At 49.0% G+C, this 21,343-nt stretch overlaps 1 protein-coding gene across 2 annotated transcripts in view; it reads right to left on the bottom strand.

Annotated features, from left to right (window-relative positions):
- Positions 1-21,343, bottom strand: part of TRIP4 (thyroid hormone receptor interactor 4) — a 32,367-nt gene that overhangs the window by 7,526 nt on the left and 3,498 nt on the right. Inside the window, exons 4-12 of one of the 2 annotated variants that reach the window (XR_007708727.1) lie at positions 20,389-20,622; positions 19,386-19,464; positions 17,510-17,639; positions 16,969-17,184; positions 16,324-16,450; positions 15,408-15,595; positions 14,108-14,232; positions 12,655-12,919; positions 12,261-12,430 (exon numbers count right to left, since the gene is read on the bottom strand). Coding sequence is in view for 1 of the 2 variants with exons in the window: in XM_035566744.1 (XP_035422637.1) it covers positions 12,828-12,919; positions 14,108-14,232; positions 15,408-15,595; positions 16,324-16,450; positions 16,969-17,184; positions 17,510-17,639; positions 19,386-19,464; positions 20,389-20,622 (1,191 nt within the window). In the remaining variant the exon portion in view is untranslated. Of the gene's footprint in view, positions 1-12,260; positions 12,431-12,654; positions 12,920-14,107; positions 14,233-15,407; positions 15,596-16,323; positions 16,451-16,968; positions 17,185-17,509; positions 17,640-19,385; positions 19,465-20,388; positions 20,623-21,343 lie in introns of those variants that run through there. The other variant, XM_035566744.1, reaches the window with a different exon arrangement.

Raw genomic sequence — 21,343 nt, 5'->3', positions numbered from 1 at the left:
ATTTTCCACAGCTGCCCAAGTGCCTAATGAGTAAAAAACTTGTTTCTCAAAGTGCCTTTGGCACTTTGGATGGCTTTTAATGGCAGTTACACTCCTTGGCCACGCTGCGAAAGTTCTCCTTCTGTTCAGTTTTATGCAATTCTTCCCATCCAATTTCCTCCTCAAACAATACTCTGATTCCTCCCTCTCCCAAAAAACATTTCCCCAAGGCAATGGGGTTTCCATCCTACTGTTTTTATCAACTGTGTGCAGCTTTTCTGGACCAACAACTGACCCCTCAATGCTTCTGCTTTGGGCTGCAAGAGGTCAGCCGAGTCAGCCTACAACCTACAACACAGTAAGCTTAGGAGTCAAAGGAAAAAAAAAAATCTACTTCCAACTACCATGGCCCACAGACAGCAACTGCTACCCATCAGAGCTTCAGCAAACGTGAGACTTGTAGGAAAAGGCCAAAAGCCAAATCTGGAGTGCCAGAGAAAGAAGACAGAGCATATCCCCAGTAAAGAGGGCATGCAACAGCTTTTTTTTCTTTAAATAAAACTCCAAGGTGAAGAGAAAGGGCAAACTGCACTCTCTCACTGCAAGAGGCCAAGAATCCAACCTAACCAGGAGTTTTCATGGGGGGTGTTCCTTTCCAGTGCACTCGTCATATTAATCTTGAATGTGATAAGTAAGACAGGTGCCAGTACTCCAGGGCTCTGGCATTGCCTCTCCAGGGAATCAGTTCCGCATTTAGGAGAAGGTGGCTAAAAAGGCTCTCCACAAGCCCAGAGGCCAGGTTGCCCCTCAAAAAGGGAAAAAACCCACCCTCCAGCTCTGCGGATAAGCCAGAAAGCTCTACAGAAAGGGGTTGCACTATGTAACGACAGCATAAAAAATAATTTAGTCTCCTTCCAGTCCTTCTGCCACCTCGTAGCAGGCTTGCAACACGGCTGTTGGGAGGACGGCGGGCGCCGTGGGCTGCTAACAGCAGGCACAGTTTGCCAACTGCTGCTCCAGCCCACGTCTCCGCGCGGTCGAAAGCCCCACGTACACCCCGCATGCGGCTGCGTCAGCGCAACCACCGCCCTCCTTGCTCACCCCAGCCACAAGCAGATGTAAACTCCCATCTCCGCAAGCACGCCACTCAGGCTTCCATTTGTTGCTAACAGGTTTGTAAGATCCTAGCTGTGAAGAGATTAGCAGGGAGGAAAAAAAAAAAAAGCAACAACAACAAAAAACAGATCTCAAGGCAGCTTAACACACAGAGAGAGCTCGAGGTTAAATGGAGCATCTGAGCACGAGCTGGAAAAGGGAGCTGTGTGCTGGGCTCCTCCAAAAGCCAGCCACCAGATTCGCCAGCGCCCGCCCTCTCTCTGGAGCCAGCGCTTTGAACATGCATTAAGTGGCTATCAGATGTCCCCAACAGCCACCCCAATCAGGCTGCAGGCAGGGATAATTGCTAATGAATGTTCCCTACACTTTGTTTTCGCCGTCCCTCATCTCCCATCACCAGCTTGTCAAGGCCAGAAATAGCAGCAGGTCTGCCTTGCCTCCCCACTCCACAGCCCACAGCAAAGAGCAAAGGAGGAGCTTGGAGTCAGCACAGAAATGAACCCATCCTCTCTGACATTCAAAGAAAAATTTGTATTTCTCTGCAGTTTTTCCCCCACCCATCTGTTAAGGTAACTATTTTTTCCCCTAATTTTCCCCAGCTGGGTGCGGGTGCCATGCAGGGTTGCCCAGACCCCACTGGACGTTTTTCCTCCCAGACGATATCCCTGCTTTCCTCCCGTTTCTCCCTTGCTGCCTGTCCCTCCCAGAGCTCCCAGGGCGAGCGGCTGGCTGCCGGGCGAAGCAGGACGGACGCTGTTTCTTTGGGAACCTGCAAGAGCGCTGCCCTCGGGCCAGCCCGCTCGCACCCTCCTGCCCTCTATTTCTTCACCCCTCTCCCTAAAGCTGCATTTGCTCGAACCCAAGCGCCTCGAACAGAGGGCAGGGGACTGAAGCAACCAAAGGAAAACGTGCCAGGGGAGCAGAGCCGTCGCTAACTAGATGAGCTCTGCTCCGGTGAATCCAACGCAGGAACAAAGGCGCCGCGTGCGACGGAGCAGAGGTTTCTGCGCAGCACAAAGCGCAGAGCAAAAACATTCCCCGGCAGCTCCGCCGGTGACCTTTCGGGCTCCTCTTTCAGTCTTATTAAGACACAAAAAGCCGAAGGAAACAAACAGGAGCCGCGCAGGAGATCGAAGGCTAAAAATACTGTGTGGAAACAGCCCCGGCTTTCCCCCCCCCCCGCCTCAAACCCAGAGCTCTGCAATGCGGCCTGCTCTCCTCGCTCGCTGAGCGCGGCGGCACAGCCCATCGCGTGCAGGCCCCGGCAGGCAGCCCGGCTTCGCCGGAGCGCGGCGGCGGAGAATTGCACTCTGGAACCTGTAGTCCTGCTGGGCCGGCCGCCCTCGCTCCATCTTACGACCGCTGGGGCAGGGGGGCCGCTCGGGTGACCCCAGCGGAGCACAAAAAGGAGGTCGCGCCGAGGGGACGGAGGCGTTCCGTGGGGTGAGCGGCGGAAGCGGGTGAATCATTTTCCTGGCATGCCTCCTCGGAGCGCTGCGAGGGAAACGCAGCCGGTGCTGCCAGGCAGCGCTGGTCCAGGCCACCAGCTCGAGCCCTGGCCTTCGCTTCCCCCGCTGCTCTCTAAGAGCTTCAAAATAAAAGAGGCAGCACTGGAAAGCAAGGCTGTCTGGAAAGAATAAAAGCGAGCAGAACCCATGTGTTGGCAAGAGCGCTTGATTATTCCTCACCGTAAAACACATTCAAGAAAAAAAAAAAAATCTTGGCAGAGACGGTGTCCCTCCAAAAGAGCTGGGCTGCTGTAAGCAGGCCCGCGCGCAGCAATAAATCAGCCTCCCCCAGCAGGCAGAAACACGCACTGGGCTCTTCCCAGAGCGCTCCAAGAGTTACGAGAAGCTGCTGGGCCGCGCGCGAGCGAGGGGAGCAGGAAGCAGAGCAGCAGAGCGCTCCCCGGGAGGCGAGGGCGAGCGCTGAGCCGCGTGCCTGCGAGGGGGAAGGCTCGGGGAGGTCTGCGAGCGCGTCCGGCCTCCGCGCAACTTCCTTCACCCAGTTCTCCTCGTGATTTGTGGGAAAGGCAGATCCACTCTTCTTTCATGCCTCATAAGCTTCATAGCTGTCAGACTAACATAACAGGTAATTAACTACTAAACAGCCATTTTCTCCTCCTCTCCTGAGGGAAATTGCTCACCATCCAGCTAGAAAATGTTTCTTTAGTGGTTTGCAAAAAGAGAAAAGAAACTCAGTAGTTCCTGGCAAGCAACAGGGCTGCTGCGGCCAAATGGGGGCATTTATGGCAATGCTTGCGGCATGGACGCTAGTCCCTGTGCTTGTAGGATTCGGGAGAAACAGAGTCCTCAAAGCTGAGAACGAGGGCACTTATCTAGCTGTGTAGCTGCCAGTGCTGCAAACTCCCCGATTCCAGTTCGTGCGCCATCAGCAATAACCCAGTGCCCTGCTCACAGCTGCCCTGCGGGCTGCAAAAGAGCGGCTTAGGTACAGCTGCAGACAAAACGGATCCAGTGCTTGAAGCTCAGTCAACAGCCCTGCGATCAATCAGCAGGTAGGAGTTATTTAACACCAAGCAAAAAAAATTCCCCCGTTTCTCGCTGTGTGCGGGTCCAGCCTTCGGTGACAGACAGCCCCAGCGGCGTCCTTCCTTGTCGCTCGTCCAAGGACAGGCATGTTGAAGCAGCTTTTCCCCATCTGTTGTTCTGACAGCGGTCGTCTCCACCGCCTCGTTACACGGACGGTCACTTTCGGGGATTATCTAACCAATCTTCGCAAACCAGCCTGCACGCTGAAGCGCTCGAGGGCACAGCAAAGACGACTCCGACTGGCAGCAGGAGCCACCACCTGAGCCAAGGGACACGGGTTTGCTGCTGCTCCGTGCGGCCTCTTCCCGGCGGCCAGTTTCGGGAAGTGCTCTCAGAAGACCAAGTGCTTTGCTGTGAGTTTTGATCTCCCTCACAACAGGGTCTTGCATCACGCTTCCAACTTTCAGCAAGCGTTCAGCCATCATCTTTTAAGGACCCATTCCCGCTGCCTCAGCCCAGGCCAAACAGGCTTCTGGCCCATGACAAACACAACGTTTTCCTAAACAGAAATCCCAAAGCAGATCCAAATTTCTAGAAATGCCAAATTTTATAGCCTGAGGCAGAAACATCCAGTACTGCAGCCTTGAGAACAGGCACCTGAGGAGATCGGCACGCAGCTCTTGGGCAAAGACCACCGCAGAGATACAGAAGGGAAGGCTGGGTTAGAAAAGGGATGCTCAGCCACGTTTGATCCAAATCAAGAGAAGAGGCAAAAGAAAAAAGCAGGATGGCAAAAAACAAAAACAAAAGCCGGCAGCCAAACTTTTGTTTGAAAGCCTGTCAGGTCTAGACTGCAACGTGTGAGGAAGGAACAGCTCAAAACCACAGCTGCTAATGGTTATGGATTTGGCAATCAAAATGTCTTTGTTAAAAAAAAAAGTTAACTGCCTTACTATTGAGGTTACAAACCGCAGCCTTGATGCATTGTTGCAGTCAACATCCTCCCTGCTGTTTTTGAGAGCTTACATCTGCTGCTGGCAGATAATGTGCTGGCATAGGCTCCCTTCATGAGAATGCACAAGGAATTTTGCTAGCCTGCCTTCCTTTCCCCTTCTTCCCACAACGATGCCTGTCAGTTGTTGCCTGTTCTGCCCCTCGCATGCCTAGCTGGTACGCAAGCAGATGCGCAGGCAGCAGGGATGGCAAGCTGGGATCCCCGCAGGATCCTGCCCCCGGACGGTCTGATCCATCCAGTGGGTGTTCTCCACCTCCCAGCCCGGCTCGAGTTGTGCTTCTACACCACAAGCTGTACTTTGATTCAAAGGGCAGGGGAAGCAATTAAAATGTAATAACTAATAACAGGACTTTGAAATGTAGATTTAATATTTAAGCTCGTTCTGGTGCGCTCGATTTTAAGCACTGAGCAGTCTGCCAGGGCCCCAGTCCTCAGGGAGACCCGGGGAACCCAACAGTGCCAGCAAAGGCAGGGCACGTCGCATCCCCTCTGCTCTCCCAGAGCCAGCATGCAACACAGGACCCAGAGCCACCAACACCCTTCTGCGGCTCAAATCTCAGCCCGAGAGAGCACCCGCCCGTGGTAAACCTACGAGCAGCGCAAGAAGGGCCCGAGACATTTATAGAGTGCCTGACGACCATCGGGGGAAACTGGGTGGACTTGGAAAAATATTCAGTAGTGTAATAGGCTCAGCTGAAAGAACCATTCCATCCTCCTGTGCCAAGGGACCGTGGAGGCAGGGCTAACCTCAGCTGCAATGCAGCCCCACTGCTCACGCTGTCAGACGAAACCACGGCAATAAGGAGGAAAGAGGCAAAAGGGGGGGGGACGGGAAATGAGGGGAAACCAGGGCACCTGCTTCTGCTCAAGCCACTCAGAGCACCTGCACCCTGCTAGATGCAGCCAGGCATTTTCAATCAGCTTCATAAAATCCTTACCCCTCGCTTTGAAACTCTGATTTATGGAAGACCAGCACAGCCAAGCTCAGCAGGTGAGGAAGATTATTTGAACTTTGAAAAATCTAACTTTGGTGAACACAGCTCTGCGCAGATAAAGCGTCCACATCCCTGCCCTGCTTTATTTCAGCAACCGCCACTCCCCACCGTGACCCTTGCTGCTACCCCCCGAGGAGGCACGATGCCGGCGGCACGCTGCCTGTGCTATCGATTCACTCACACCAACGCTGCGCCGCTTCTCACGGTCGAAGGTGTGACAGAACCAGGATATGCATCTGAATGGCCGGTCTGCTCGGGGTTAGGAAATCGATGCCGTGCAGATGAAAGCTGAAGCAAGTGTAGTCCTCGAGCCCTCGCAGGCTTACGGCAGCAGCTGTATTTTGTAGCTGCCAGCGCCCTCCCCACCCATTTAGGGTCACCACCTAAAGCATGGTCACGGCTCAGCCCAGTGGAACTACGACTGGAAAGCCAGGGCGCAGGGCACCTGAGCAGCAGCCAGGCTTGAGGTCGATTTTATCTAATCCTTGGTTTCAGGATTAATAAAAACCAAACAGCAAGAAGAAGGCAAGTATCAGTGACCACATCTGAAAGAAAAAAATTCCCAGATCACTGACTAGTTTGTTAAAAATGGTAGCAGAGGCTAAGTCCACAGTCATCATTAATTAAGTCATATGCTTCAGCCTTGGCTTCGTTTTTTTCCCTAGGGTCTATGAAACCAGAGGAGAGGGCAAGCTAGCCTCTATCATTCGATTTCTTTGGCATGTTAATGCATTCCTAAATTAATCATCATCAAGTGACAATCTCTCCTTCATCTTAACAGACTGAGCAGTGGCCTCAGTAAACCTGCTGGCTTATGCAAGGCAGCTGGAGCATTAGAACAGCCTCTGATGAAAACCAAAGCACTTCACGTACGGAAAAACTCCCCCGTCTCTTACCATCTATAATCCAAACCAGCTGCATGCCTACTCTGCTCTGCTTCTATAACCAAGAACCAGAGGTGCTTTATGCCGTGAGGAAGTACAGTGAGAAACTGAATAAAGACATGCGTCACCTGTAGGGCCCTGCAAGCCAGACTAATGCCTAATACCACTGGATCTTGCATCAGGCTCCACGTGAGAGACAAATTCAGCTTAGGAGAACTCAGGGACCTGTAAAGTCCAAAGGCCTTTCTGTCGGTTGCAATCATTAACAGCCACCTAGATATCTTTCCTTCTGTAACAATCTGATCTAGTCCTCAAAACCCTGATACCCTGCTAAAAATCATGCATTGGCAGAGGTGCAATAACCAAGCCTCGGGAACCAGAAGGCAAACATCCCGTTGGCAGGGGCGAGCAAAGGTGTTTCCTGCCAACGCGTGCCGGACAGCCACACCACTACAAGACAAAACATTTGTCTCGCTTGCAGCCCGTACTAGGAAGCCTTTACGTTAGGGAGAAGGTCCTCGTAAAAAGTCATACTTAAATCTCTACATATTTATACTGTTCTCCAAAGTACACTTCAGTGTATGCATTCACGTTTCTCCCTCTCATTCACCTGTTTCTTGGGAAAACACTACTAGCGTGCCATTGTTCCTTTATCTGCAGATAATCTAAAAAGGCACCTTCTGGATTCTAAATACAGAAAATTTCTACCTCCCTTCTTCACTCCTATAGGAGAAATTAAATCGAGCCCTGTACACTCGTTGCCCAAGTCTCATTTTTCTGCTGCTATTTTCATTGGGGAGGGAAGAGGAGGACAAGAGATTAAATGTAAATTTCCTGAGGGGGTAAGAAGGAGCCTATTTAAATGATAGTTGCAATCTCGTGGCACAAAAATAGCTTAGACATGTTCCCTTGTGCAGATTTAGGACACTAAACGATCACCTCGGAATGAAAAATAAACACTTTACTCCCGTCAAACATAATTACCTGATATTTCAATCCAAGATTATAGCTACCGCTAGGTATCAGTATCTGTGTGTGCTTGCATTTAAAAATAAGCCCAAACACACCTATCAACTACTAAAATAGCAGCAACGGAAATGTTCTTTTTCCAGTTAAAAATCACAGCTTCTCTGATCAAAGTCATTAGCAAAATGAACGTGGACTTCAGAGCACGTTAAAGCAGCATAAACGTAAATCGTTCTGTGCTTGCTTTAGACTCTTGCCAAGCCCTGCCTGCACCATCCCGTGTTTCCCCAGTTACCGCTGCTGAAGTCACCGACACCTAATGCAGGAAAAGAAAGGCAGCTCCTTGCTCTGCTCGAGGTGTCGGTGACGTCAGCCCGCAGCAAGGAAAAGCGGTCGTTAACGCTCAGATCTTGACAGGGGAAAAGTTTCCAGGTCACCTTTCGCGCCGAAAAGCGTAACAAAGGGATCATTCTGATCTGAACCAATGCTTTTTGGGTGGCTGCCATTAATAGGAGGAAATGAGTTCAGAAATGAGTCCAGAAGGCACTCCAAGGAGGTGCGAGATGTCTAAAGCTCCACTGGAAATACTGAGATTTAAGAGCCACACGGAGGATCTCCTGGCACCAGCTAACCACCCACCCTCAGCAGTGAGCTGGAATCAGAAAGCAGCTTTTGCTCCACTCCCCTGTCCCTGTGCACAAAGCAAGCTACCCCGAGTACCCTGGGTGGACTCTCCTACTCGGTAATAACTTGGGCTCCGAGAGCAGCCTCTATCCAAAGATCAGAGCACAGCTTCGAGCTACAAAATTAGGTGTATGTAATCTCCGACAGGGAAGCAGTGCTTTATTTGACACGTGGGAAAGACACCCAGAGGAACTGATTTAACTAGTCCACACAGTAAGTAGCACAACTGGGATTAGGGCAATGTCGTCTGACATGATGCTGACTTTAATCACAAGGACATCTCTCCTCAGAAAACATCTTCCTCTGCTCCCTGCCAGCTACTGCATACGAGATCTTGTTCTGTCATCACTTTTCGCACAGCCCTGCAGATCTGCAAAGCACTTCAACAAAGTCAATCTGTCTTCAAACACTGTGCACATGGGAGAGCTGCAGGGCAGACCCCTCCAAAGGGGTTACACGAGGCCAGACGTGTGTGTCCAGTAATAATGCGGATAAACAACCAGTCCCTAATAATAAGGCAAGCTCTCGGGGCAGGGATTTGGTTAGCGCAGCGTTCTGTGAAAAGAGGCACCATTGCTTGATTTTGGTTTTTGAGCACATGTGTAAAAAATATTAAACGATGATAATGATAGAAAAATACTAGCAGGGTGCCACTAACATCTTCATTAACAACCTGACAGAGGATGCAAACAGCAAGGAAATTAAATCTGCAGATGGTAATAAACAGGGAGTGGATGACAACATCAAAAGGACAGAGAAATAACAGAAAAGTCACAGGAGGGACGGACCAGGAAGAGTCTCCTTTGCTTATGGGAAAGAATGGTCATAAGAGTCAAAACAAACTCCCGCGGCTGCTGAAAAAGGCAAGGCCACCATCAACAGACAACAAGCACGACAGGAAACTATTTCATCTTCAGCTGGTGGGTATAATCCACAAATGTGGTTTGCCCTGTACTTGTGAAATGGTTTCTTCTGGAAAATGCGGAAGCTTCACATAAAAGTTGGCAAAGACAAGAGGTGTGAGTCTAAGCACAGCGCTTGAAAAGAGCTCTGCTGTGGCTTCATCTCCGAGAGGTCCCTGCTGCGGCACCACGTCACTTACCCGCTAACATACTGCGGGTCTTGAGAAAATTGGCAATGTTTTTGCATGCTGTAAGTGGGGGGGGGGGGGGTGGAAATCAACATTCTCCTTTCCTGCTCCCCCAGAAGCTCGGAGGAGTCTTCATACACAAGAAATTGCTGGATTATGCTGCTGACAAGTGGCTTCGGTGCTGCTTGCTGATGAACCTCAGCTGAATCATCAGTGTGATCAACAGGGATTTCCTGCTCCCAGCGAAATCCAACTCGGATTTCTGAGTTGGCGCTCCACACATTTTCGTCTTGCTAGCACTTGCAATTAAATTAATCTCAGCTTCTTTCAGATGCACTTGCTGCTCATGCTACTCCAAAACACACATTTTCTCAAAAACCAACTTCAGAAGGATGCTCACATCTCCGAATTCAATCTTACAAGCTAGAGAAACGAACACTGCATATAGCGAGCCTGGGAAAAAGATTTACAAAAGCACCCAAAGAAGACAACAAATTAGGAATTATAAAAATTTTGCAATATAGGAGCAGCAAAAAGCTGTTGAGATACAAACCTGCATGTGCCATGGCTTTGTGGCACTAAGGAGAGAAGAAAATCTGTTGCCCGTAGGCCTCATAACAGCGCTCCTGGAATATGCTACTCTTTTCCTAGTACCTCTGCAGCCAAATTGTGTCAGCAGACTGGGAGGAATTTATAGGGAACATTATTTATTGTGAGGTTTCTCTGTGGGAAGATTAAAGACTAGTTACCTATAGCTTGATTTCAAGATTTTAAGAAGTTGTAGCTGCCATTTTACCAATGCCTAAAGAACAAACTCACAAAGGAAGAGGAGGAATGGTGGTTGATAGTGCAAGATAGATGGGGAAAAATCCTACACTGACCCCAGTGTCCTTTCCTCTTCTCTCTGCCAAGGTTTGCTCCCATACAAAGGCCAAATACGTGCAGATTGTTGTAATCCAGTCCCAATGCTCCCTCTGCTGCTCGTACTCTAACCTCTCCCCCTTCCTGAGAAAACTGCCCCTGAATGAACAGAGACGCAGCCTCATCAGAAATATTCTCTTCATCTGTAGTTTCCAGGCATCTCTCGTAACTTCTGCTTGACAAAACCTCAGGGGTTATGGGAAGGCCAGAAAAGCACTTCACGAGAAACAGCCCCCAACCACTGACGCCTCTCCAACTCTTCATGGCTAGGAGGCACCCACCAGCCTGGTGCGTTCTCCTCCTCTGGCCCAAATAATCCATTTATTCTTTCTCAAAAGCCAGTCTTATTCACTACCAAGCCCTACGTGTCTGTGTCTGGTGACTGCCATCAGACCAAGCCTGAGCTGTACAAGGGGCAGCGGAATGAACAGACACGATGCAGTATCAAGAACAGCCCTGCTGTGCATGGTACTAAGCACAGGCTTTGTAAGTTAATAAAATGCACCCTGAGGAAAGCAGCTGCTCCAGATTTGGGCTATGGAGGCAAGTCACAGCATCACAGAACAGACTCAGACCCCAGGAGGCCTCTGGACCTCCTGATCAAAGCAAGGTCAACAATGAATTCAAGCGAGGTCTCTCAAGGCTTTGTCCTGCCAGGTCTTGGAAACCTCCAAGAGTGGAGACTGCACAGCCTCTCTGGGCAAGGCCTGCTCTCACGGGGAAATATGTTGTCTTAAGTCACACTGAAACCTCATCTTCCGATTTACAACCTCTGCCCTCATCCTCCTGCCACACACATCAGAAAAGAGCCTGGCTCTGTCCCTCCGTAAGTTCCTGGTAGGCAGTGGAAGGTCTCTGCAAAGTCTTCTTCCTCAGCCCATCCTCAGAGGGTGCGTGCTCCAGCCCCTGACCGCCTCGGAAGCCGCCACTGGACTCACTTCAGTTTATCAGCCTGCTTTGTAACCACAGCAATCCAGGCGTGGTTTAAATGATGCTGAGCACCAGGGAATAATCACTTCTGATGGCCATAATCCTGCTGCTGATGCAGCCCAGGATGCTGCTAGTTCCAGAACTCCACCTTGCCCTCCAGGCCACTGCTAAATCCATTAAACAGGAGGTTTGAGGAAAAAAAAACCGAGGAACACCACCTGCAGCTTGCCTCCAGGGAGGTTACAAGCCAACCACCACCACACTTGGAGCTGAATGGCCCAGCCAGTTTTTAACCCTGGCAGTCCACCTCCCCAGGCTATAATGGCTCATCTCAGATACATGCACGTTGCAGGGGATCCCACAGAAAGCCTTGCTAAATACAGAGTAGAAGACATTCACTGCTCTAACCGTTTGACCATAGAAGGCAGCCAGATTAATGAAGCATGACTTACCCTAGGTAAATCAACATTGGCTATTCCCAGTCTCTTTTGTGTGCTCCAAAATGGCTTCCAGGAGCCATTACAAGAACTCTAGCAATTTCAAAGGACCAAAGTGAAGTTGGCAGGCCTGAAGTGCCTGGGATCATCCCTCTTGCCCCTTCTAAAAATGGATGTAATATTCACCTTTCTCCAGGTATTGGGGTCCTCTTCTGATCTCCACAACCTTTCAAAGATAAGAGTGGCCTCAAAAACATCTGCCAACTCTCTCAGCAATTTTGGATGCGCAACATCAGCACCCACAGACCTGTACAGGCTGAGATTTCGAGACATTCCTAACTCAACACCCCTGCACTACGGGTAGCTGCTGTTCTCCTTGAACCTTGCCGCTAGGGACAAGGTCTCGGGGAGACCTCGTTGCTGAAGCCTCAACCGTACCTGTGTCCCTGGTCACCAAATCACCTGCTTCATTCAGCAGAAGCCCCACTTAAGCCTCCCTTGACTCCCTTGGGTGTCTTTACCCACTGTTTTCTCCAGCTTCCCCCCTTCGCTGCGCCTAGGGGCTCAGGACGTCGACAAATCACTGTAATACCTGCAGTCTCTGCTGGCCGCACTCAGGGAGTGGTTCGCTGTCCTCCAAAACCAGCCAGACAGGTACTTGACCCTTCCTAGTGCAGAGTCCTCCCCAAGATGGGAAGATCAATATAGTTATCCGGTCTGGCTAGGCAAAACTTTGAGCCATTCTTCCTGTCAGGATCCCATGAAGTTTATTTAAGAGAAACAATCGGTGCTTTAGAAGTCACATCCACGTGAGATGTAAGCTCCCTGAATTTGCCAAACGAGGATGAAAACCAGAAATACATTAACGCACGCCCATTTTCCACAGTTCGTCACAGCCACAGCATTCCGGGGCACATCTGTCTGTGCAGCAAGGGAAGCAACAGCTGTCAAGAGCCACTGCAGCATGGTCTCTCAAGCTAGCGTTGGTTTAATTAAACAGCTACAAGTCCTTATTGAAAAGAGTGTCACAGCATGTGAGACACTAGTTCCAACGCAACCGTCTCGCTGCCAGAGAGGCTGGCCTCTCTGGAGACCGAGTCTTTATTAGCCCACCGTGCCCTTCCAGCGCTGCTCAAACACATTACCTTGCACAGCCGCTGGTTAGCCATACGGGACCGCGTGGTAGCAGCGTCTTCTCTCATCGTGCTTTAAGATTTTTATTCACCGCCTTCTCTAGAGCATCTCACAGAAGTAAGTCATACCACTTGAAAAGTTTGCTGCTGATGCAGGCTTGTAAAGGTCTATTTGCTGTACTTACCTGCTCATTAAATTGCTCTTGTGATAAACAATCAGTTATGTCCACACAGCCTAGGAGGCACCCCGAGGGATAATCGCTTGGAAATTCCACATCTGCATCAAAAGAAACATCTTTTAAGGGCTCCACATCCCTACACACACAGCTGGGGTCCTTCCAATCCCCAGGCGCCCTTCCCTCCCTCCATGCACTTGTACTTTCTGAAGCACAAGAAAACAAAGCAATTTTAACACTCCGTAGTTCTTTTTTCCATTTTTGGAGTAGAAAGAGCACACCGCACAGGACAGCCTAGCACTAAGGCTCTGTCATAAGCCACACGTGCTGATAAAGTTAAAGGGTGTGCACAGCTCTCCTCACACATCCTGAGCCTGGCGTGTGCAGGGCTGGGGGTTTTCATCAGCATGCCCTGCTCTCAAGCTTTGATGCTCCATTTTACCAGTCTCAGTTTGATAGCTCAGGGGGGATCTTAAGGGATCAATCTGCCCCAGCAGCCCACAGACAGCAACAGCCAAACATCCACACAGACCCACAACCAAAGCACTCATTTGCTTCCAAGCACAGCAAGAGGTTTCACAAAGTAAACTTGTGCATCGAAGCAAATGAAGAGGAAGGGTCAAGAACAGAATGAAGCTCAGGATCCTCACCATAACAGGATGAGGGCTGGGAGAAAGAATTACATACACAACCTTCTCTGCTTCGCTTCCGAGAAAGGAAGACGTAGTGCAGGAAAAGCTCCTTGCTCTGAGGAGGGAGCAGACAATCATGCTGCATGACTTTAAGTTGGGCGATGTGCAGGAACACTGCACAAACAGGCGTGCAGTGCAGCCACCTGCATTCACCTACCCATGTGAGAGAATAACACCACGGTAACCTGCAGCTTTTCCATCCTGATTCCCACAAGGTCAGAACACATGAAAAGCCTTTAACATCACTGTGAACAGACTGAAGCACAAGCCACTTCACGCACACACAAGCACGCACTCAGTATCTTATTGCGTGAGCCCAGAATAAAATAAAGTCCTTTGCTGCCATAAGTTACCACGGAAGTCAGGTGCAATTTGTCAGTGTTTGTGCTTGGAGCATCTGACCAGTCTAAGGACGAGCTAAAGTCTGCTGCCGTACCCATTCAGCTGATGAAATGCAGAAAGGATGAAGAGAATTCCAAGAACAGAAGGTTAAAAAGTGAAGCAGTAATAACTGCTCAGCAGAGAGGGCTTTCTGACACTGCTCATTACGTGGCTCAATGTACCAAATAATACAAAGATCCAAGGAGAGAAGTTCACCTTTCCGGAGCAGCATTCTGTAGGTGGTCTCCAGTTCAGAGATCTCCTGAGGGGAAGGTCTTTTAGCAGTAGCTGCAATCCATAACCGCCCTCTATGAGATGTGTACCAGGTCCTGCCCTCCACCCTAGAGAACAAAGGAGAATTTAGGACTTAAATTTCGACAGAAATCCCACACGGACAGATTTTCAATCTATAGTTTCGCTATGTAATTCCTGTTGCTAAGCATTGCCCTGACTATATAAACCTCAAGCAACTCATCAGCACTACAGAGAAAAGCTGAGAGGGGCAAGAAATAACGCCACAAGCAGAGCATGTCCTCATTCCTTTAGAGTAACAGCAAGAAGGGACATCAATCCCCTGCAAATACAACAGTACGTCGGATGTGAGCAGGACAATCTGCTCATACAATTTGCCTTCAAGCTCCAAAAGTTACGCACAGTGAGCATGCAGTCTAGGGACTAATAAAGGACCACAAATCCGTATGAAGCAGTCGTTAGCGGCAGCTCTCGGGGATCCCAGCATGGGCACTCGACATCAATGCTGCGGCTGTACCAGAGCAGCTGACAGCATCCCCAGCCCACCTCGATGCAGCTAAGATTTTTGGCATCTTTATCTGGAGAAGTGAAAAAGCTTTGCTCTCTAACATGAAACATTCTTTGAAGGAAAGGAGAATAAAGACTAAAGAAGAATCCTTGTTCTACATTAATGGCAGGAAAGGCGAGTTAACATGCCAGAGATGTCCCAGGTTGAAGGAGCTTCTCGTTGGAATCCGATTCCTAGGCCAGAGGGGAAAGGTGATGGCAAGATGTGGGGTGTTTGTTTTTTGACTGTCTTCTATAACAAAAGCCGGTGCCACTATCAGCTTATTTATGATGGACAAAAAGACCAGAAGAACATTTTCATCTTATTTACCTTTCAAGTCACAGAAAGGTATGCCCTGACTATACTCCAGAAACCTCAGCCTCTCTCTAAATTTACCCTCTATAAGAAGCTTGTACCTTCCAGCTTAGCTACTTTCATGAAAAACAGATTCACCAGCCTTCTCCAACCACCAGTATGCTGGATAAGGAAGCACAGCTTCCCGTTTTATACATCCCTCACAGTTCTTTTCCTCTCAAGAAAAGGAATGTTTCGAATTAGAGTGCTAGATAAGCCCGTGGATTAACAGCTGGCAAAAACCAGCTCTGTACAGTCACTGTACAGAGCGAGTCTGCAAAGGTCCTCTGAGGAACTTCACATCTTGCAAGATGTGAAGCAAGAGCTGGTCAGGGTAAGCCACAGTTCATGCCACCCCTTTACCTTTTGATTCCTCTTGTGAGCAAGGACGCCCACGGCTGGTGCATGCTGAGGCACCAGCCATCATCTGAGATCTCCTGTAACTCTCGATCCTGAATCCGCAACCTGTTCCGCTCCGAGCCAAGTTCATCTCCAGCATCCATGGACCGGATGGCTTTCCTGTGTGGGAGCAAACCAGTTTGGTCCACCCACTTCAGTGTTCAAAATAAACAAGAAAAAGGTTAGTGCCTCTCTAGTACCAATGTACATATATCAAGTGCAAATACTATTTGAAGTTTCCCTTCCCTTAAGGACAGCGTTAATATTCTTATGGGGATCACTCTTTCTTCCTTACAAGCAGGATGCCGCACTTACACGCCATACTTTGGCAGAAGGAAAAGCAAGGTAGTGAATCCACTGCGTGGCTCTTCCTTTCTATTCACTGCAGCTAAACGATGGATTTAAAGAAAAAAACTGCATGCTGGTGTCTCAGAGTATTCATAGGAAGATACAAAAAAGCATAATCACAGCTGACAACACCCAAAACTGGTAATCATCCGATTTCCAAAATGCTTAGCACATACCCATCATGTCATGATTGAACTGGAATTAGAGGCTAGAGATTATGCCCATTGAGAACTGGAAATCTGGAGAAAAGGCTTCATTAATAGAGCTGCAAAGTGACACTGCCTTAGGAATTCTTCCAAACTCCTGCAGAGGAGGCAGGAGACTAAAACCCAGATAAACCAAACCTCTCAAGAGCTGGGAACAGAGTAGGGCACTGGCAAACCTCTATCTCCAACTCAGATGGCTAATGAGGATCTCTGAGACAGAGGAGGAATGAGGAGCTACTACAGACATGCTAGAATTCACAATTCTTAAGCTCAGCTCTCCCCAGATTAGCCAGCTCTCTGGTGTAGAACATCCATCCCATACTGACCAAAGGAGCAGGCTGAAGAAGATGGGGATTCACTAAAACACCAGAACTCGGAGTCATCTTTGCTTCTGGGCTCCAGGCTGGCTTGTTCAGTGTGCCGCAGTTAATGGCTTCAATGGTTTCATCCAGTCTGCAAATACAAACAAGAGGCATAAGAATTCCTTGCTTCCCTCTGGCAACATCTCCCTCCTCCTGCGCAAACAATTCTGACCCAAGGCTTTTTTTTTTTTTTTTTTTTAAAACCACCTCCCCTAACTAGACAATTTCCTTGCTTAATTTGAACAGCCAGTCTTATCTACCACAGAAACTCGGCCTGGTTGGAAGCTGTGACTACTTGGTTCTGGTGAGATAGTTCTCCAACATCTCTTTCCAGAGCGGCTTTATTTTTAACAATGCCAGCTCTGTGCAAGTCTCACACAGGTGGGCATCTCAGCAGACCTGTGCTGGAAGAGAGATGTTGCAAGCCAAAGAGACCCTGGAAAAGAAAAGGATGGAGGAGGGCATCCTAGCGTGAGAGGTGCCCTTCAAGAGAATGGCTTGTTCAGCTTTCCTTACACTTGCTCATCTGGATTCAGCCAGACCACCATCTGTAATGATTTTCACCTCCCTACTCTGAAGCATGCCTTTGTGCTGCCAGTTCTCACTCACTTGCTGTGGTATTCAGCCATACCGCTGTCCTCCTCCAGGATCTGTCTACCAGCAAAGTCGATGGTGATTTTTTTGGCAAGCCGGGAGGCATGGCGCAGCTCCCGCAGCTCCTGCTCTCTCTTCTGGAGGGCCTCCCTTTCTTGCTTGGAGAGCCACTGGTTGGAGTCCGTAGCAAAATAATCCGATTCATCGTCAATGACCTGGGTTCGACGCACACTGGCAAGAAACAAATGCGATGGTAGATCAGCACAGCAGGACAGGCATGCAGCGCTGCCTGCCCCAAAGGCTCCCTTCTACCTGCTCCCTCCTGCTCTCTCCAGAGAGCTGGACTGTCAGGGACACAACGCAAGGACATCCAAACAGGACACATTTCAGGGGCTCACTCTTGTTTCAGTGAATGTGAACACCAAAGTCCAACGTTAAGGTGTTGGTAGCTACTGCCCAGGTTTTACATTACGGAAGGAACTCCGTAACATTTCTGTTAGAGGCAGCTTTGCCTGCCAGATAATTTATTTCACTATAGTCACAGCTAGTACCTTACCTTGTCCTGTCAAATTCCAACAACTTGTCTTTGTGTTTCACAGCCATTTCCAGTCCTGCTTTGAGTCTAGCTTCTTGCCGAGGCAGTAAGTCTTTGCTTATGGCATCCAAATTCCCTGAACTTTCAGCACCTGAGAGAAAAAAATAAATCACAATTCAATATTCAGGGACAGGACAGTTGTTTAAAGCCTGGTCTTGGTGGGGCTGGCTGCAGAAATGCCCCCTAAAACAAATGCCATTCAGGGAGCGAAAAGAGGCACTGGGATTGGCACCTTTCTAAACCAGGTTTTGATTTTCCCTCTAGCCCCTTTTCAGAGACTCCTTCCTCCAAAGAGGAGAAAGCACTTAAATGCTAGTGACAATGTCAAGGCAGTGCTTAGAGAGAAAATCTTAGCATTTGATTCTCTGTTAGCCTTTCCCTAACAATTTGGTCAATGCAAACTTTGCCCATTGTCAACCACAGGCCAAATTACCTCCTAAGCATTGTTACTGCTACAAAGAGACTCTTGGCCACAATAGATCGCTGCCAAATGCTAGTTGTGCACAGAGCAAGCCTTGCATCTGCTGCTGTATGAGCTTCTCACAAATGAAATCCTCCCCCAATATACCTCAGCAGGTTTTTGAGACCAGCTATTGTTAGAGGAAGAAATATATTCCCAGCAATGACCTCTTATTTCTTACCATTTTTGACAAGGAGCCAAAACCCAACCAAACAAACAAAAGGAGAGAAGGTCTGCCTCACAGCCACAATGGAACAAGCCAACGTATTTCACAGAAGCAACACGCAGCGCAACACCTTTATTTCAGGGAAACAAAAAGGCCTGTATTCCTCTATCTCCACCAATCCCCATTTTTCCACTCCTGAGCCAAACAGCTATCCACATTTCAGCCTTCACCTACACAGATAACGTAACAAAGCAAGACCCAGCACAGCAGAAGTGGAGGCCAATAAAATACGTAACAAAGCGGGATCCTGAAGTACAACAGGATCTCTACAGGAAGATTATAAACAGACCGACTCTGACCAGCTATTATTCCCAAGGACTTACAGGACCTCCTGCAGCTCTACTCAGAAATTGACACCGAGACACAAAGTAAATACTTCCCCAGTTCCTCAGCAAAGTTTATTTTTCAACCAAGAACACTGTGACCTTGGCTATATTTCAACTAAACTCAGACAAACATCCCCGTAACGCACAGGTCTTCACTGGGAGACTGAGTATTATTTCCTTTTGCTTTCCTTGACTGTTCTTATTTTTAGCTCCCAAGATAAGTGTTAGATGAGAAAAGCCATTAGAAAATATTAACCAACACCTCTCTAGACCCAGCAAATCAGATAGCAGCACTTCATCTTCCACAGCACACATTCCACATGGGACTTATCCTAATTTTCAAGGACTGCTGCAGCGATCCAGTTCATATGATTGATTCAGGAATGCCTACCAAGCAGCCTTGGGGCCTCCGGGTAAGGACATTACGCGCTGCCATCTGACACTTGCACTTATCGCCTCCGCTGAAGTCCAGAGATGCTGCCGAGCGGCTACAACGAGCCAACATCCCCGCTACCCTTGTACACCCCGCAGCAATGGGGGCAAGTGGCTCAGTGAAGCCTGAAGCAAACACAGCTCACAGCCTGTCCTGGCAATTTATGTCCCCGAGAAACATTAAGGTGCCAGCTCACGAGAAAACATTTCCCTTAGATTTTGCTGGCAGTTCTTTATAACTCAGGTGAACAGATCTAAACACCTTATACACCAAGACACAGACGCTCGTTCCTTCACATCAAGGCAAGTCCAACAAGTAGCAGAGCGAAGCACAGCAGGGCTCCTGCTGCTGCACAAGGGATTGGATTTATTACTTTACAGCTTGCTACTAACCTGCCATCAGCTTCTTCAGCAGCTTCTGGCTCTTGTTTGAGTCCCGCTGAAGAATGTCCTGCTCTTCTTTAGTGCATACCTAAGGGGAAAAAACAACAACAAAAAAGGCTAGGAAGGACACTGCATGCATGACCAGCATCAGAGCTTGGGGCAACTGTTCAAAGAAAGCTGTTTAAGGTGGCCAACATAGCCCATGCCTTTCCTCCTTCTGCATCATCTACGTGGGCAGAATCCTGAAAGCTTGCTCTTTACTACAAACAATCCCTGAAATCTGTACAGCCTGCCTTTAATTGGTTCTGTGGACAGACACACTGCCAGGGTCTCTCAAAGGACAAGAAATGCACTCCGAGCTTCCCTGAGCAGATAAACAATGCTTAACTCATGGGTCCTTTCTCTTGGTTGACCGCTAGGAGTTAAACAGATCTTTGAAAAGAGCAACAAATCTGATTTCTAATGTTTTCTTCATCCAACCAACATTTCCTCTCTGCTGAAATTAACCTTACTGAGCCTGTAGTCATTACCTGGCCCCCCTTCTCACAATACAGGACACAAGAGACATCCCAAATGACGCACACAGCACAAGTGCTGAAGGAAACGGCACGTTACCCTGGCCATGTCTTCTCTCCCTTACAAGCCTAGCATGGCTGCGCCCAGGAAGCGGCTGAAGTCTCACATGCGTTTTGGGCACTGCTGCACAGGAGACTGCCATAAATCAGGCAAGCTTCAAAGCGATGCAAATTATAAGGGCAACCTCTCCGCTCTCTGAAGCCGCACATCATAAAACCAACACAAAAGTGACTTAAAACCACAACGGTTCTTCTTCCCCTGGAAGGAGATGGAACAGGTTATTTCCTGCACAGCTTCAGATTTTCGAGCGCTTTGCTAAGGGAGCTTTGATCTGAGAGGAGAGGCTAATTCAGCCCCACGCCATTTCCAAACCCTGAGCAAACCCCGCTGCATTCCAGCATGGCAAATAAAAAAAACAAAACACCTGAATACTAACCAGCGAGCCACAAAACAAGCAGGGTCCGGAGCCCTCCTGCTCGCAGACAATGCGCCCGCAAACCAAGCAGTTGTTGATGAGCTTGTGCTTCTGGCCCAGGCACTCGCAGGCGTGACGGCCAGGGATCAGGACAGCCAGCCTGTCTTGCCCTTCCTTGGTATACAGGCTGACATATTTGGCCTTTTTCTTACAGGAATTGTTGCTGCTGCTGACTCCAGTGCTGTTCTCCTGTGCCTGAGAAGCAAAAATAAAATGAACAAACTATATTCAGACTGTAATACCAGCAGCAAAGAGACAAGCATTGACACCTGAGCAGGCTGGGGAGACTCAGATAATCATTATTCTGCCTAAATGGAATGAAACTTCCCCAGATTCACATCAAGACAACTGAAAGGCAACCTTAGACCCGCCAGAAGCGGTCCAAGGGCTCTTAGCAAAGCAAGGACATGAGGACGTTGCAGGCCCATTTGATCTCTTTGCTGCCTCTGAAAGCTGAAATTGCTTGGGCCTGGATGGCAGGTGTGCCGTCCGTCCTCTGGCCTGGCGTTATCAACCCTCTGGTATTTAACAGCTTCAAACAGCAGCTCAGCTACTCCCAGACACGCACTCTCACGGGCTATTTAGATTACAGCAACCCCCTCTTTGTAACTGTGAAGTCCTGCGTGTGCCTGTCCCCAGAAACAGAGCTGCTGTTGGCAGATGGGACCTCTTCCCTCGCAGCCAGTTCATCAGCAAGAATTGTTTGTGTTTTCCGCCCAGCACAGCCACTGGAGCAGAGGTTTGCCATGCCCAGCACGTTTGAGTTTTTAGCTGCAATGTAAAGTCTTCTCCTCATTCATGACTTGGCATCAGTGATGCTATAATTCACTGCTCTGAGTTTCAATCAGGGACCACGCATATGGGTTTTGGATTAGGCTGAAATAGAGAAATCCTGATCAGAGATGAAGTAAGATAC

This window comes from Cygnus atratus, chromosome 11 (assembly GCF_013377495.2).
Source record: "Cygnus atratus isolate AKBS03 ecotype Queensland, Australia chromosome 11, CAtr_DNAZoo_HiC_assembly, whole genome shotgun sequence".
NCBI lineage: Eukaryota > Metazoa > Chordata > Aves > Anseriformes > Anatidae > Cygnus > Cygnus atratus.
This window is presented reverse-complemented; position numbering and strand designations above follow the sequence as displayed.